This window comes from Henckelia pumila, unplaced genomic scaffold (assembly GCF_033568475.1).
Source record: "Henckelia pumila isolate YLH828 unplaced genomic scaffold, ASM3356847v2 CTG_525:::fragment_3, whole genome shotgun sequence".
In the NCBI taxonomy this organism is placed as follows: Eukaryota; Viridiplantae; Streptophyta; class Magnoliopsida; order Lamiales; family Gesneriaceae; genus Henckelia; species Henckelia pumila.
In genome coordinates, this window is record NW_027331857.1 from 1,602,170 (window position 1) to 1,619,695 (window position 17,526).

The window sequence follows — 17,526 nt, forward strand, 5'->3', positions numbered from 1 at the left end:
GCATGATTGGAGGCTCCAAACTAAGGATCGAATGGTCCGAAGTGGCTGAGTTCGGAGGGCCTGTTCTAGTTCGAAAGGGCGAAGTGCGGACGATCCGAAGAGGGATCAGACGGTCCGATCTCCCTCAGATAAGATAATATAAGGAAAATAATTTGATTGGTTGAGACTCGAGTTCGGACGATCCGGAATTCAAGATCGGACGGTCCAAAAAGTAGTCTGACAGGTGTCCGAGTGGGTGACATCACAAATGACGTAATACTTGAGATCGGACGATACAAAGTACCCGATCGGACGATTTGAAGTGCTGGCAGTGACACTTGTCAAGCATGTAGAGATCGAAAGATCCGAAGGAGGGTTCGTGTAAGACCCAGAAGTTAATTATCTGGTAATTTGGCATAATTAGAATTATTATTGAGATGCTAAATTAAAATAATTATTCATGCCAAATAAATTAGTAAGTGTATTAAAAATATGTATTTTTGAATATCGAGATTTAAACGATATAAAATACATATTAGAGTTAAAATAATACACGAGCGTTAAAATATCTGGACTGTGTCAAGTTGCCCAAATAATAATTAAATAAAGGACACACACACCCTTACATATATACATATCCACGCTTCATACATAAGCTAAGGAAAGAAAAAGAAAAGAGAAGTCATCCCCAAATCCCGTCACTCCCGTCACCCCTCTGCGCAGCTCCGGTAAATTGCCCATAACTTCTTCGTTCGGAGTCCAAAATTCGATTCGTTTGTTGGGTTTTCTTCCTTACATCCGTGGCTTCGATTCAAGCTAAGAAGCGATGAATTTGATGCACGTTTGAGCCCGAATCGAGCTACTTTCAGAAGCTAGACGTGCTGCTATTTTCTGCTGCGTTTCTTCAGGTAAGAAAGCTTCGATCTCAGAGTCTTTTAGACAATAATTCTGCTGTATTTCTGCTGTATTTCGAAGCTTATAGATAGCTGAACCTTCCCCTGTTCATTCAGTTCATTTCCAGCCTTTTCCGGTGAGTTTTCCGGCGAGCTCGAAGGCTGTCCCGGTCCAGCTAGTTTAGCTTCGAGTTGTGATGTTTTAATCCCTTCTTCCAGCCTTGAGCGTGAGTTTCCAACTGGTTTAGTTGAGGTATAGTGGGCTGCTCGATATTGGGATTTTACCCGCTTGGATTTAATTTGATTTCGTTGGTTATATCGCATCGTTTTGATATATATTGGAATATTAATTGTGTTGTAGGCCGAAACTTTGGGAATTAGAGTTGAGGACCTTCGTTTGAATTGGTATAGGTATGTTACGGTTGGTAACATACAACGATAAAAATATAAATATTGTTTTGCCGATATTATGTTGATTACGTGAACTATATGGATTATGTGAATTTAAATGCCTCATTGTTTATATGTTAAATTATTTGATATATTTTGTGGCATTTAGAATAGGGCATGATATTCACTACATCACACGTTGAGCCCTATCATTCTTGTTACCCGTTATCATGTTGTATTGTACTCTGGGCACACGTATTGTTATTTCGGGAATCAGCTGGTGGCTTTTTATGCCTAGTATCCCTGAGACCGAAATTATGATTGTCTATTCCTTGATGCATTTTCTGTGTGATATGCACTTGGAATCTTGACATCGTATGTTGTTCGTTATTGTGCCTATCTGTTGTATCGATATCAGCTGTATGGAGGCCGAGTCGTGGGTGTTTGATTTCACACAGCACGACATACCTCGCATACTTGGCAGGGCGTTTTAGTTACATGACGATGTAGCTCCCCTGTGTTCTAGCTCGAGCATTGTTCCAGTTGTTATCGTACTGTTTGTTGGCTCCTGTTATCCCGTTTACTTTGAGCCCAGTTCATGCATTGCATACTACATTTTATAATGTGTTTATGCATAGTTTATATGTTTTGTTGTTGTTGCCTAACTGTTTCATACCAGAATCCTAACCTCAGTTAATTCTGGGGGGGCTACTGTGGCTGCTGTTTGGCACCATGGTAGGCTACCCAAGTGACTTTTCAGCACCAGGCGGAGGGTCCGCTGGCGGAGCTCGTTGAGGAGGTTGGATCATGTCTTGTCTCCCAGTTATATTATGTATTATCGGAGTTATATTATGTATTATGTTAGAGTCATTTTTATATTCTCCGGGGAGATGCCCCGATGTATTTGTGTTGTATTTGAGAGTTCCTGCTATATTTTAAATTATTATCGAGCCTTGTCGGCTCAGGTATGTGTTAACTGTTTTAATTTGTTTTCGTGCCTGGCCGGCACATGGTTGTGTGATGTTTAAGTTTGTTGAGGTCCTAGTTTTAGTTATTTTAAATAAACTGCTGTCTGTGTATTTTGGGATGTCCTACTTACGGGGAGGTCATGCCGAAATTTTTATAGGCCCAAAATTTATTTTAAATCGTTTTTCCGCTGCTTTGACTTCTAATTATTTGTTTGTATGATAATTAAATGTAATTAGAGTAACCGGGCCTCACAACATGGTATCAGAGCATAAACTGGGATATGCTCAAACTAAAGTCTAGGACACTCGAGTCTAGACACTAAAGTTGATTTTTGCGCTTGTTGTTGCTACTTTTCAACATGTTTACGTGCCTATGTGATATGTTTATTTTCATTCTAATTTTTGTTGTGATTTATATTTTATAGAATGGCTGAAAGTGGTAATAATGCTAGTCGTGGTCGTGGGCGTGGTCGTGGGAGACCTCGCATTGATGTTAATACCGAGGTTAATCAAGCTACTGGACGATTGGAACAACTTAGGATGGATGAGTTAGTTGCCCGTTTCCATACCATGCGTCCACCTCGTTATTTTGGTAATGAGGGACCTGAAAAAGCTGAAATCTGGATTACCGAGATTGAAGATCTCTTTGATTTGATTGAATATCCGTCGGCGCAACGTTTGAAGCTAGCACTCCATCAGTTGAAGGATCGTGCTAAGATGTGGTGGGCTACTACCTTGATGACTTTGGAATCTCAGAAAGTAACACCGTCTTGGGATGTATTCAAGCTGAAGTTCAGGGAAAGTTATTGTCCTCCATCATTCTATAGTGCCAAATCAACTGAATTCCATAACTTGAAACAAGGAAATATGTCGGTGCAAGACTATGCTGATACTTTTTACGAACTGTTGAAGTATGCTCCTCATGTTGCTGCTAGTCAGGGAGCTATTGTTGAAAGCTTCACTGAAGGATTAGATGATCGCTTGCATCCATTTGTCTCGACTGGAAAGCCAATGAATTATCCCGAAGCTGTGGAATTGGCAAAAAGGGCTGAGGCAAGTTTTCGAAGGAGAAGTGGAAACAAGACTCCTATCCAGCACCAATCTGGCAAGCAATCTTCAAGTCATTTTAGTACTTCATCTTTACGTCCAAAAGGGAAACAATTCAAGAAATCTGGCTCTAGTTCTACTAGTTCTGAAGGTTCTGGAAAGCAGAGTGGACAACGCTACACTGGTCCTTATTGTGATAACTGCGGTGGGAAACATTTCAGCAATCAATGTGTGGGAGTTCAAGGACTTTGCAATGTTTGTGGTAGACCAGGACACTTTGCTCGAGTTTGCCCCAGTCAGACAGGAAAATCAGTGCAGGCAGGTAGTGGAACACCTGGTGGCAAATTTTCTGCACCATCCCACTCTTCTCAACAGTCGAGCAGGCCACATCAGCAATCAAGAGGACAAGGTGGTCAACAAAATCAGCCACCCGTTCGTGTATTTGCCTTGACAGAGGACGAGGCACAGGCAGCTCCAGGTACTGTAATTACTGGTAACTGCACTCTATGTGGTTTTACAGCACGAGTACTCTTTGATACGGGAGCATCACATTCGTTTATCTCTCATGCATTTGTCGCTTCGCATGATCTTTGCACCACTAGTATGAATGGAAATTTATCAGTTGCTACTCCAATGGGAAGAATGATCATAACTAATAATGCTGTGTTTAATGCGGTGTTGCTCTATGCTGATAATGTGTTGTACCTGAATCTTATAGTCCTACCTATGCATGATTTCGATTGTATTGTGGGTATGGATGTTCTAACTTCTAATAAAGCCACTGTCGATTGTTATAGAGGAATAGTTCGATTTAGACCTAGTTTTGCTCCTAAATGGAATTTCTATGGTCGAGGTTCACGAGCTAAGATTCCTTTAGTCTCTTCTATCGAAATGACTCGTCTGTTGGACTCAGGAAATGAAGGTTTTCTTGTTTATGCTATCGATCTGTCTCAAGGTGAGCGGTCAATATCTGACATTCCTGTTGTCTGTGAATTTTCTGATGTATTTCCTGAGGAAATTCCTGGATTTCCACCAGAACGAGAAGTTGAGTTCAGTATAGAACTTATGCCAGGAACTGAACCTATATCTCGAGCACCATATCGATTAGCTCCTGTTGAGTTAAAAGAATTGAAAGAACAGTTACAGGAATTGTTGAGTAAAGGTTATATTCGTCCAAGTTCTTCACCTTGGGGTGCTCCTGTTCTTTTTGTTAAAAAGAAAGATGGCACGATGAGAATGTGTATTGATTACAGACAATTGAATAAGTCAACCATCAAGAATAAATATCCACTTCCAAGAATTGATGACTTGTTTGATCAGTTACAAGGTACGGCGGTGTATTCCAAGATTGATCTTCGCTCTGGATATCACCAAGTACGAGTTAGACAACAAGATGTTACAAAAACAGCATTTCGCACTAGATATGGACACTTTGAATTTTTAGTTATGCCTTTTGGTTTGACTAATGCTCCTGCTATTTTCATGGACTTGATGAATCGTGTATTCAGAAAATATCTCGATAAGTTTGTCATTGTTTTCATCGACGATATTCTTATTTATTCTAAGTCCGAAGAAGAACACGCCAAGCACTTGAGGTTAATTCTTCGAATTCTTCAAAAGAAACAATTATATGCAAAGTTGTCCAAGTGTGAATTCTGGCTAGACAGAGTTGTCTTTCTAGGCCATGTTATCTCTGAACATGGTATTTCTGTTGATCCAAGTAAAGTAGAAGCAGTATTGAATTGGCCAAGACCGACGAATGTGCCAGAGATTCGGAGTTTTATGGGTTTAGCTGGTTATTATCGTAGATTCATTGAAGGATTCTCAAAGATTGCTAAACCTATTACTTTGTTGACTCAGAAAAATCAGAAATTCATTTGGTCTGATGAATGTGAGTCAAGTTTTGTTGAGTTGAAGAAGAGATTGACTTCTGCACCAGTACTTACAATTCCAAGTGGTTCTGGAGGATTTGTTGTTTGCACCGATGCTTCGTCTCGAGGTTTAGGTTGTGTCTTGATGCAACATGGCAGAGTAGTGGCTTATGGTTCTCGTCAGTTGAAGACACATGAATCTAGATATCCTGTTCATGATTTGGAATTGGCTGCTATTGTCTTTGCTCTAAAAGTCTGGAGACATTATCTATTTGGAGAACAATTTGTAATTTATTCAGATCATAAGAGTCTCAAATATTTATTTTCTCAATCTGATTTGAATATGAGACAAAGACGTTGGATGGATCTGTTGAAAGATTATGATTGTGAGATCCAATATCAGCCGGGAAAAGTGAATGTCATTGCTGATGCTTTGAGTCGTAAAGTCGATAATGATGCTCAACTCTCCTCAATCTATATTTCTAAGTTGCACGAGGATATCTGCACTTCTGGTTTGAATTTTCAGATTCAAGGGAATGCTATCTGTGTTTCTCAGATTTCTGTTGAACCTGAGTTAATTCAGATTATTAAAGCTGCCCAAAAGTCAGATGATCAGATCCAGAAGTCTTATGATTTAGTGACTCAAGGACATCAATCTGGATTTTCAATTTATTTAGATGACTCTCTTCGATTGAATGGAAGATTAGTTGTCCCAGATATTCCTGACTTGCGCACAGCCATCCTTAATGAAGCTCATTGCACTCGTTATAGCATTCACCCAGGAGGCAAGAAAATGTATCATATTCTCAGACCTCAATTTTGGTGGAAGAACATGAAGAAGGATGTGGCTGAGTTTGTATCTCGTTGTATGGTCTGTCAGCAAGTCAAGGCAGAACGTATGAGACCAGGAGGATTACTGCACAGTCTTGAAGTTCCTCAGTGGAACTGGGAACATGTGGCTATGGATTTTGTCACTCATTTGCCACGTACTTCTCGTCACTTCGATGCCATTTGGGTAGTGGTTGATAGATTGTCCAAGTCAGCTCACTTTATTCCGTATGAAAGGACTTACTCGTACAAGAAAATGGCTCGTTTGTTTATTGAGAATATAGTGAGACTGCATGGAGTTCCAGTTGCAATAGTCTCGGATCGTGACCCTAGATTTACTTCAAAGTTTTGGACTAGCTTCCAAAAAGAAATGGGTACACGACTTGCGATGAGTACTGCATACCATCCTCAGACCGATGGTCAAACTGAGCGTACAATCCAAACTCTTGAGGATTTGCTTAGAGCTGTAGTTATGGATTTTAAAGAGAGTTGGCAAGAAGCTTTACCATTAGCAGAATTTTCTTACAATAACAGTTTCCAAGTGACTATAGGCATGGCTCCTTTTGAAGCTTTGTATGGTCGCAGATGTAGATCACCGCTCTGTTGGGATGAGTTCGGTGAAAAGCAATTGACTGGACCCGAGATTGTTCAGGAAATGCATGACAAAGTTCAGTTGATACGTCAAAGAATGAAAGCTGCCCAAGATCGACAAACAAGCTATGCGAATAAACGTCGTCGACCTTTGGAATTTCAAGTTGATGATTTTGTATTTCTAAAAATATCACCGTTTAGAGGCGTTGTTCGTTTTGGTATGAGAGGTAAGTTGTCACCTCGATACATTGGTCCTTATAGAATTGTTGAACGTATTGGGTCTTGTGCTTATCGGTTGGAGTTGCCACAATCTTTGGATGGCATCCACGATGTGTTTCATGTATCTATGTTGCGTAAGTATGAGCCTGATCCGTCTCATGTCATTCAGCCTGATGAGGTTGAACTCGATCCAGCATTGTCTTATACTGAGTATCCTATGTGTATCCTGGATCGCAAGGAGAAAGTTCTTCGCAACAAAGTTGTACCACTAGTTCGAGTTCAGTGGTCGAGGCATGGGGTAGAGGAATCTACTTGGGAGACAGAGGAGAAGATAAGAACTTCTTATCCATATTTGTTTGATTCCTAGCATAGAATTGTGGTGTCTTGCGTTTCAGATGTATGTGTGTAAACTGAAATTTCGAGGACGAAATTTGTTTTTAGTGGTGGAGAAATGTAAGACCCAGAAGTTAATTATCTGGTAATTTGGCATAATTAGAATTATTATTGAGATGCTAAATTAAAATAATTATTCATGCCAAATAAATTAGTAAGTGTATTAAAAATATGTATTTTTGAATATCGAGATTTAAACGATATAAAATACATATTAGAGTTAAAATAATACACGAGCGTTAAAATATCTGGACTGTGTCAAGTTGCCCAAATAATAATTAAATAAAGGACACACACACCCTTACATATATACATATCCACGCTTCATACATAAGCTAAGGAAAGAAAAAGAAAAGAGAAGTCATCCCCAAATCCCGTCACTCCCGTCACCCCTCTGCGCAGCTCCGGTAAATTGCCCATAACTTCTTCGTTCGGAGTCCAAAATTCGATTCGTTTGTTGGGTTTTCTTCCTTACATCCGTGGCTTCGATTCAAGCTAAGAAGCGATGAATTTGATGCACGTTTGAGCCCGAATCGAGCTACTTTCAGAAGCTAGACGTGCTGCTATTTTCTGCTGCGTTTCTTCAGGTAAGAAAGCTTCGATCTCAGAGTCTTTTAGACAATAATTCTGCTGTATTTCTGCTGTATTTCGAAGCTTATAGATAGCTGAACCTTCCCCTGTTCATTCAGTTCATTTCCAGCCTTTTCCGGTGAGTTTTCCGGCGAGCTCGAAGGCTGTCCCGGTCCAGCTAGTTTAGCTTCGAGTTGTGATGTTTTAATCCCTTCTTCCAGCCTTGAGCGTGAGTTTCCAACTGGTTTAGTTGAGGTATAGTGGGCTGCTCGATATTGGGATTTTACCCGCTTGGATTTAATTTGATTTCGTTGGTTATATCGCATCGTTTTGATATATATTGGAATATTAATTGTGTTGTAGGCCGAAACTTTGGGAATTAGAGTTGAGGACCTTCGTTTGAATTGGTATAGGTATGTTACGGTTGGTAACATACAACGATAAAAATATAAATATTGTTTTGCCGATATTATGTTGATTACGTGAACTATATGGATTATGTGAATTTAAATGCCTCATTGTTTATATGTTAAATTATTTGATATATTTTGTGGCATTTAGAATAGGGCATGATATTCACTACATCACACGTTGAGCCCTATCATTCTTGTTACCCGTTATCATGTTGTATTGTACTCTGGGCACACGTATTGTTATTTCGGGAATCAGCTGGTGGCTTTTTATGCCTAGTATCCCTGAGACCGAAATTATGATTGTCTATTCCTTGATGCATTTTCTGTGTGATATGCACTTGGAATCTTGACATCGTATGTTGTTCGTTATTGTGCCTATCTGTTGTATCGATATCAGCTGTATGGAGGCCGAGTCGTGGGTGTTTGATTTCACACAGCACGACATACCTCGCATACTTGGCAGGGCGTTTTAGTTACATGACGATGTAGCTCCCCTGTGTTCTAGCTCGAGCATTGTTCCAGTTGTTATCGTACTGTTTGTTGGCTCCTGTTATCCCGTTTACTTTGAGCCCAGTTCATGCATTGCATACTACATTTTATAATGTGTTTATGCATAGTTTATATGTTTTGTTGTTGTTGCCTAACTGTTTCATACCAGAATCCTAACCTCAGTTAATTCTGGGGGGGCTACTGTGGCTGCTGTTTGGCACCATGGTAGGCTACCCAAGTGACTTTTCAGCACCAGGCGGAGGGTCCGCTGGCGGAGCTCGTTGAGGAGGTTGGATCATGTCTTGTCTCCCAGTTATATTATGTATTATCGGAGTTATATTATGTATTATGTTAGAGTCATTTTTATATTCTCCGGGGAGATGCCCCGATGTATTTGTGTTGTATTTGAGAGTTCCTGCTATATTTTAAATTATTATCGAGCCTTGTCGGCTCAGGTATGTGTTAACTGTTTTAATTTGTTTTCGTGCCTGGCCGGCACATGGTTGTGTGATGTTTAAGTTTGTTGAGGTCCTAGTTTTAGTTATTTTAAATAAACTGCTGTCTGTGTATTTTGGGATGTCCTACTTACGGGGAGGTCATGCCGAAATTTTTATAGGCCCAAAATTTATTTTAAATCGTTTTTCCGCTGCTTTGACTTCTAATTATTTGTTTGTATGATAATTAAATGTAATTAGAGTAACCGGGCCTCACAGTTCGGATGGTCTGAACCCTTGTCTGTAAAAGGAGCCGAGGAGCTCATTTGTCAAGCGCACCGAATTCTCTCATTCGCCCGTATGACTCTAGTTTAGGGCTTGTTGGGTACTCTTATTTTAGAGTTGGAGTAGAATATATATTTTAATATAGTCAGACAATATTTAACATAGTAGTGGAACAGAGCACAAGTAGTGGAGTTGTGCTCAAAGCTGTAGAGTGGAGGCAGGAGTGTGCCCCTAGCTACGGGATAGTCTCCATAAGCGGGCTGACGACGGACGCGGGTATAGCTTTTTTTTCTTAAAAATATTTAGAAATTATGCAATAGCTTAGTTAAGGCTTTTAGAGCTTAAATAATGATGCGTGCGTGTTTACATTGTAGATTTGATGATAGGCGTGGAACCTAGAGTGGGACTCCTAAGACTGCCTTATTAAGGTACGTAAGTACTGACTGAGATTGCCAATATGTATGCATACTTATATGTTGCATTTTATTTGTCATGATTGCATGTTTATGTTATGCTACATGTGCATACATCTTGATTAGCCCGTATCTTTGGCTTACCTAGTATTGGGGTTGCTCAGACCCATTGCATGTGTGGATGGATACCATGGTTTTGGTTCAGGATATGTCCACGGGTTATATGGTATGGGAGTCATCTCCTGATGTGACGGCCCAGCGTGCTACATATCATGGCGCCTAGACTGAGCAGGATATTATTCCCAATATGACACCCAAATATACATATGCATGCATCGTGTTTGTATGATACCCGTACTAGCGTATTGAGCTTAGAGCTCACGTCCAATGTTTTGTTGTTGTCTGGATACCCCATTCGACGGGGCAGTTGCAGGTGCAGGTAGTGCTCCTAGAGACTCGGAGTAGTCGGTGATCAGAAAGAGACAGCAGGACTTAGTTGTATGAATTATTGTTATTAAGATTTATTCGATTGAGTTGTATATCGAATTGTTTTGTTAGTCGGTTGTATTCAGCCAACTAGTATTTATTTTAAAGTTTCCGCAGTGTATATCTGATTTTTGTTTATTGCATGCTTAATTAAGCTTTAAACTTTAATTAGTAGTGGATCCGAGTTGGGTCACTACAGTAAGCTTATCCCAGATCTCCTTTGCAGTAGTACAAGTCTTGATCTTACAAAACATGTTCTTGTCCAACATTTTGTAGAGGATATCCTTGACAACATTATCAAAGTTTGCTTTTTTTTTTTTTTTTAATCTTATGTAGTCCATTCAGATCTATGTTTTTCAACAATTTGAGGTTCTTCGCTTGTCATGGCTGCGACAGTATTGATTTTAGTGATTTTCATAGGACCATCTGTGATAACATACCACATATCATCTTCTTTAGGTAATAAATGAGTCTGCAAACGAATTTTTCAATCATCATAATCTTCCTTAAAAAAAATAAAAATTTTGTTAAATGCAGATGTCATAATGAATATAATAATATCAACAAATAAGGAAAACCAGCTCTGATACCACTTGTTAGGATCAAATATGTGTGTAGAGGCGATGAATACAAACTTAAAATATTTCAAATATTTTCCAAAACCTTTTGAGAGCAGTCTTAATAATGTTAATTATCGTTTGAATCTAATTATTCAGGTTTAAATAATCATATCAAATTTTACCCAAAAAAATTTCCGTAAAACGCCATAAATTTTTTTATTGAACATAATTTTAATTTAGCATCTTCACTAAAATTCTAGAAAAATTTTGAAGTACACGCATAGCATGTCAAGAAGTATCCGTAAGTAGAATCGCTATCTCTACTTTTTGTAGAAGATATATTTCTGAGCTCACAGATCTATCACCTAAAGCATACGACCCCAAATCAAATCAATTAATTAGTGCACATATAATCAAGGCAGATTTAATATTTAATTGTTTTATGTCTCTGACGTGATTGCCACACACAAAAATCATTATTATTCTTTGAAAATTGAAGATTTTTCCGGTCAAAGAATAGGTTTATCTATTTTGAGAGCATGTCCAATAGTAAGAGGATTTAGGTGTGATAAAGTAGTTGATAACTTCATTGTTTGGTTCTGCAAAGATGAGATAATGTTGTGGACAATGGCGAGGTCAAGATTTTTGGTTTACTCGGGCTAAAACTTTAAGCTCTCGAATCCTTTAATATTTTGAATTGAGCTACCCGAGCTAATACCAAATTAATCCAAAAATTTTCAAATTTCTATATACAAAAATTTGAAAAAATTTCGGGCCACCCGGGCTACAGCCCGAGAGGCCACAAGTGTGGCTCCGCCACTGGTTGTGGAGAGGATGTTGAAATATGAATTTTTTATTTAAACACAAAATAAATTTGTACAGTTAAAAATTTAAAATTACACAAAATAAATATAAATATTACAAAAAAATTAAAAAATACACGAAATTAAGAAATTTTAAAAAGTACAAATAATTAAAACAAATTACCAACAACAAAATAAATACACAAAAATAAATTTTGTATTACTCATTTTGTAAATTTTAATTTTTAAAATTATTTTTAATAATTTAAAAGGCCAGATTAATCTAGGCCGTTGGATCTCCAATGGCCAGATTAATCTGGCCACAGATTTCAAAATTTTTAATTAAAATAAAAAAATTAAAAAAATAATCGATGAGTTTTACCGCGCGGAAGGTTTTCACATAGGACCCACCCCTTTCTCGCAAACGGATAACAATCTCGCCCCTTCTGGGGCGAGGTAGCCCACTTCATCGCTGGGCTTCCTCGCCCTTTGGTGATGCCCTTATATACAAAAGTTTGAACTTTACATTTAAATTGTAAATAGGGGAAATTACATTTTCGTTGTGTAATTACTTATGCTTTGCATTTTTCTCTTGTTATCGGACATCAATTTATGAGAGTCTTCATTCACTAACTTTTTTTTAAATGTCTTACATCACATTATCATTTTTCAACGTCACATCAGTATTCCAATAAAAAAATATTAAAATTCAAAAAAATTGAAATTAGTGAATTTACATCATAAATTGGAGTCGGTCGATGCTACCTCACCCGGAGAGTGCCCGGGTGGGATATCAACGTCTCGGATCTCATTGTAGGTCAAATGATTTGAAATGAAAAATTGGTCCAGACTGTTGATCCTGGCTTTTGGGTAATACCCTGAAACCAACATCGACATTTCCCATAAATTGAAAACCATATCCCAGTTACCTGGTAAACGAATGTAAAGACTTTAATATGGTGTTTGATATTGTATAAAATGATAAATAAATAATGAAGCTTAGGATGAAATTACGATTATATTATAATTTAATTTCCAACAAATCAAAATTATTAGACAAATAAAGTTATTTTACATGGTCTTTTCTTTTTTTAACCATTAGATTTTTATTTTATTTTCCAAAATGATATTTCGCTATCTTTGTTTGTGTTTTTAAATTTTTAGATTAGATAGTTATCATTCTTAAACTTTTGAATATCTAATTTATCGTGTGACTTCTAAAAATAACATGAAAATTAATTAACATAAAATAACATGAAAATCAATTAACATAAAATTTTTATATATATGCACGTATCGTGTGCAAGAGACGCTAGTACATTCATTCCTATTAATTTAGATAAATTATCTGGCACAAATTCAATTTAAAAATTGAAAAGGTCATATTAGAATGTTGGTCAAACAAATGTTATATTTTAAATTTTCTCTACTATTACACACTAAAATCATTTCTTGATTTGCTAAAGGGCCTTTCCAAAGGTGCAAGTAAATCAAGAGATTTACGAGTAAGTTCAACTTTCGATTCATACTTGTTTAGATCTAGCTAAATTCAACTTCTAATAGCTCAACTATCTCGACGACTTTCAAGCTCGATTCGATTCGGTTACACCTGCTACGTCCCAGTTTCTGTACCTCAAGAAATTTTGTGCTATTCTCGAAGTTATTAAAAGACACTGAGCATGTTTTTCATTATCATCACAGGGAAAACGTTTAAGTTGGAACCAACACTGCTTTCGGATAATACAAAAATTTCAATCCCCAGGAAAGATTTACAACAAATAGAATTACTACAAAAGATTCTGCTACTAACAAGATTTAATACAACAAAGATTTGAAAACAATTCATGAATCTTGTTCCTTATCTCTTCCTTCCCATGTAGTCCTTCCCCTAGATCCTCGGTCCAGAAAAAATATTGAATCAAGAATCATTCGTCTATGCATCGATGGGATCGGGTCGTTTCATTCGATAGAATCTCAACAAGACGTCTTTCAAGCCTCTTAGCGCCCATACCAGGCTTCAAAACATCCGAGTCTCCCCATATGTCACACTTATCTTTAACCGAATTGCCTAAACACCATCCACCAGGAACAGGCGCACCAGGACGTCGCAGCAGGATTTCATGGTCGATCTGGTCAAGAAGGGGGTCGTTTTCCCTGAATGGTGATGCGAAGACCGCTCCACTCTGGATCAGATCATTGAAGTTGCTTGAGTTGAGAAAGTCGGGCTCGTGCCTGGAGTCGAGGGAGGCGTAATGAAAGCTGTGGTTGATTGTTGTTCGATTGAATTGTTGGGAATTGCATGCAACTGTTGGGAAGTAAACGGTACTTGATTCGGGTGTGTTGGATAGGTACATTAGTAGTATCCTTGGTAGGTTATCTGTACCCGTGATGCAGAACTCAAGAAATTTCCGACTCAAAATACTTGAAGATGAACCTACAAGTGAAAGGATGATATACATTACACGATTACGGCTCCGAATGTACTTGGAATCACAACATAAATGGAACATACAAAAAAGTAATTACTGTTAATATCATGGACTTGTGTCTAACTCCACCCCAGAACCTAGATGAATGAGGAAGATTGTCCCAATCCATATATACATCTCACAAAAACTTAATCCAATGGATGGAACATCTAACACTCCTCACTCATGCCCAGAAATGAACGTCTGGAGCATGAAGTTTGCAAAACATATTCCAACACCACTTCAAAACCATAATTATGTATTCGAGCTTGAGAGAGAAGTGATATTCAAGCTCGAGTTTAACTCAAATAATCACTTATTAACTCAAACTTGAGCTTTGAAGTGACTGGAGTTTGAACAATATAAGCTTTACATTTTTCTTTTTAGCATCATTCAAGTTCTAACTTAGACTATTCATGGGCAAAAATAACCTTAAACTTTATAGAGTTTGTAATACCCAATTGTGGTTATATTTGCGAAATACTTAAAAGATAAAAGAGTAGATCAAATAATATTAAAATTAACAATTATTAAAAGAGATCATAGAGCTAGACAAGCACGCAAGACCGAGCCAATAATAAGTTCAGAATGCTATTCCATTAAAACAGACAACATTGTTCAACGTAACACAAACAGAGATGTATTTAAGCGCCAACCTGTAAATAATCGGAATGTATCTGGAAGCTCTCTCTTTTGAGTGGCATAAAACATCTCACTATCCTCCTCAAGAAAGAGGGCAGTGTCAACAACGATTGGTTTCAACATGCGCGATCTGCTAGTGAACGTTATAATATTTAGTATGGTTAATGTAAACGAATGAGATTCATTGATCAAAGGTGAGATTTCATACTCTCTCCAGCCAATATAGCCCGTGTGATTCACAAAATTAAGATCGCGGGGCAGATAGGACAAGATATGCAAAAGATCTGAAAGAAAATGAATATTTCCATGTCATTCAAAGTTGACGTTTATCCAAAAAGCTCCAATAAAATTACTTGTGACCAACTTTAGATTTTGTTACTTTGAGACTGTATACAATAAACACTGAAAAGTCTGATAAGTGCAGCACTCCAGAGCCCCCATCATGGACTCATTCAAGTCGTGAAATCATGTACTAAACTTACAACTCAGGAATATCATATATCGTCACACTAACAAAATATCAAAAAACAACTGAAGACAAAAACTATAATAGACTCTCATGTAAAAGAGTACATAAACATTTGAAGGGATAAAAATGAAAAATCTAAAAGATCGCAAGATCCTACAGTCTCCAGATCATTTAGCACTCAAGAACTCGAGTTCGCCACTTCATTTCAAAAACAAAATCCTTTTCACCAATATATACAATATTATTTACCAACAAATTATGGAGATTGACAAATGAATCAAAGTTGACCAGACTCTGAGCAAACTATGAAATGCTAGAATATGTCAGATGGCGTTGATGTACTCAATACTTGATTACACTTAAAGCAGATGATAGTAGGAACAAGTAGCAAACAAAAAAGACAATGAATCACGACTCAATTAAATTCAATAAAGAACACACCTAAAATTTAAAACTGCATCTCAAGTGTTATTCAGATGAATGGACCAACTCGAACAGCAAAATACTCTATCCAACTATCCTCACAATTTCCCACAACGGCACATCCAGCAAGTGTCGTAACATTAAAATTGCAATAAACATAAACACCCCAAGGTCCCAAACATACAAAATAATGGACTAACATAAGGGTTTAAAATTCTACAAGAGAGTATGGATAATTGAAGCTATATACACACAAATTACACAACAAAAAACATATTTGAAATCTTTGATAAGATTTGGTTGTGATTTATAGTTATACGACATATTTGCAACCATGTTCATCTTAATGTATTTTCATCCACATAAAAAGGTAATGAATATATTACAAAACACGAGATCTCATAGAATTTCAGCATTCATGTCTTTATGATAAAATCATGTAACTTATATATTGTATTACTTGCTGTCTTCACTATACTACTGCCACCATACAAGATTCAGCAACTACCTTTTCGGGTAAAAGTTGATAATTAGCAGCCAATGCACCAATCACCAACTCGAATTACTTTCACAACCACGCACAAGCATAATGAAATTACAAAGCCCACCAAAAAAATATAGAATATTCACACTCGATGCTCAGAGAACAACCACAGCACCAAATTTGTTTTGTGAATTTGGGAACTCCATAATCTATAGAACCAAAGCCTCATAACTAATTTATCCAACAAACAAACTTCAACTAAATCAATCTCCAACTCACGCATTTGCACGCTCTGCTGGCACTTCATGACTGCACACTAAATACCCACAGTACGATCAAGTGCCTGAAAAATTCTATTGAATATAGAAATCCACGAGAACTAGCATCAATTGAATCACATAAAATGAAACCAAAATATATTTAATCAGCAAGTTCCCATTCACAGACATGTTAACTCAAAAAATGCACAGATAAAATTACCATCTTGAGTTACAAGGGGATAATCATGAACATCCAGACTAACGAACCAATCCCAAGTATCCGAAACACGAAGCAATAGAGCAGCGCCGTGAAGCGTGGACGAGAGATACGAAGGCCCATTGTCGAACACATAGTCCGCCTTCCCAATCACATGAACATTCTGCGCAGCTACAAAGACCGACACAGATTTGACAGAAGCTGCCAAAGTCTCACGCTCGGAATGCGTGGCAGAGCGGTCAAGGTGGAGGAGGTAGTGATTCCTAGGGTGATAAACGGAGTGAAGAAGACGTATAAGCCGGCCCGAGTCGTTGGCGGATCCGGATATGAAGTAGGCGAGTGAAGGGAGTGCCGGAGGGGTGGTTGATGGGTGGTGAAAGAGGATGCGGTGGCGGCCGGGGAAGAGGGATGGGTGGGGCCGGGAGGGGGGTCGGGGAGAGGTGGGGATGGTAATGAGGGAAAGGACGAGGAGAAGGGAGAAAAGGGTGGTGGATAGAAGAATGTATGGAGAGGGCAAGGCGGCGGCGGCGGACGGCGGGTGGTGGTGGTGCATTGTGGAGTCCGATTCTTGGTTGCTTTAGTACATTATTGTAGTAATGGAGTTTATTTCAAGAAAACGTTGTTAATTGCAGATCTCGGGCGGGTTGGTTAGGTGAAGGGGAAGACAAAAACACAAGCTCCAAAAGTGAGGACTTGTCTTCTTTAGTTCTTCTTTTAAAATATTATGGGTGAGCTTCGTACGCGTGATGAGATTATTAATGGATGTTGACTTTGTGTGATTGTTTGATTTGGCGTGATGAGATTATTAATGGATGTTGACTTTGTGTGATTGTTTGATTTGTATGTAATCATAGTTAGTAATGATGATAAAATTTGATTTTGTTTGGTGTGATTTTTGTTTTAAGGATAAAAGTGTATAAAAATTTTTTAG

General features: G+C 38.0%; 2 protein-coding genes across 8 annotated transcripts; one reads left to right on the forward strand and one right to left on the reverse strand.

The window, feature by feature from the left end:
• The first annotated feature begins 661 nt into the window (after window positions 1–661).
• On the forward strand, window positions 662–9,063 carry LOC140873179 (uncharacterized). 6 transcript variants are annotated; one of them, XM_073276194.1, is made up of 6 exons: window positions 662–887; window positions 990–1,125; window positions 1,234–1,283; window positions 1,956–2,061; window positions 2,656–3,755; window positions 8,881–9,063. In XM_073276194.1, the coding sequence occupies exons 5-6, from the start codon at window positions 2,657–2,659 to the stop codon at window positions 8,934–8,936; spliced, it is 1,155 nt and encodes a 384-aa protein (XP_073132295.1). In that variant the 5' UTR covers window positions 662–887; window positions 990–1,125; window positions 1,234–1,283; window positions 1,956–2,061; window position 2,656; the 3' UTR covers window positions 8,937–9,063. The 6 variants fall into 6 exon arrangements, 3 of the variants coding, with proteins under 3 accessions (XP_073132295.1, XP_073132293.1, XP_073132294.1); XM_073276192.1 differs by having other exon boundaries at window positions 2,002–2,061; XR_012147980.1 differs by lacking the exon at window positions 2,656–3,755 and having other exon boundaries at window positions 2,002–2,061; window positions 8,881–9,053.
• Window positions 9,064–13,319: 4,256 nt separating this feature from the next.
• On the reverse strand, window positions 13,320–17,252 carry LOC140873245 (beta-glucuronosyltransferase GlcAT14A). 2 transcript variants are annotated; one of them, XM_073276303.1, is made up of 4 exons: window positions 16,599–17,252; window positions 14,951–15,026; window positions 14,757–14,872; window positions 13,320–14,066 (listed from the first exon to the last, which is right to left on the reverse strand). In XM_073276303.1, exons 1-4 carry the CDS (start codon window positions 17,146–17,148, stop codon window positions 13,558–13,560), a joined length of 1,251 nt encoding a protein of 416 aa, XP_073132404.1. In that variant the 5' UTR covers window positions 17,149–17,252; the 3' UTR covers window positions 13,320–13,557. The 2 variants fall into 2 exon arrangements, with proteins under 2 accessions (XP_073132404.1, XP_073132403.1); XM_073276302.1 differs by having other exon boundaries at window positions 14,757–14,875.
• Window positions 17,253–17,526: the final 274 nt, after the last annotated feature.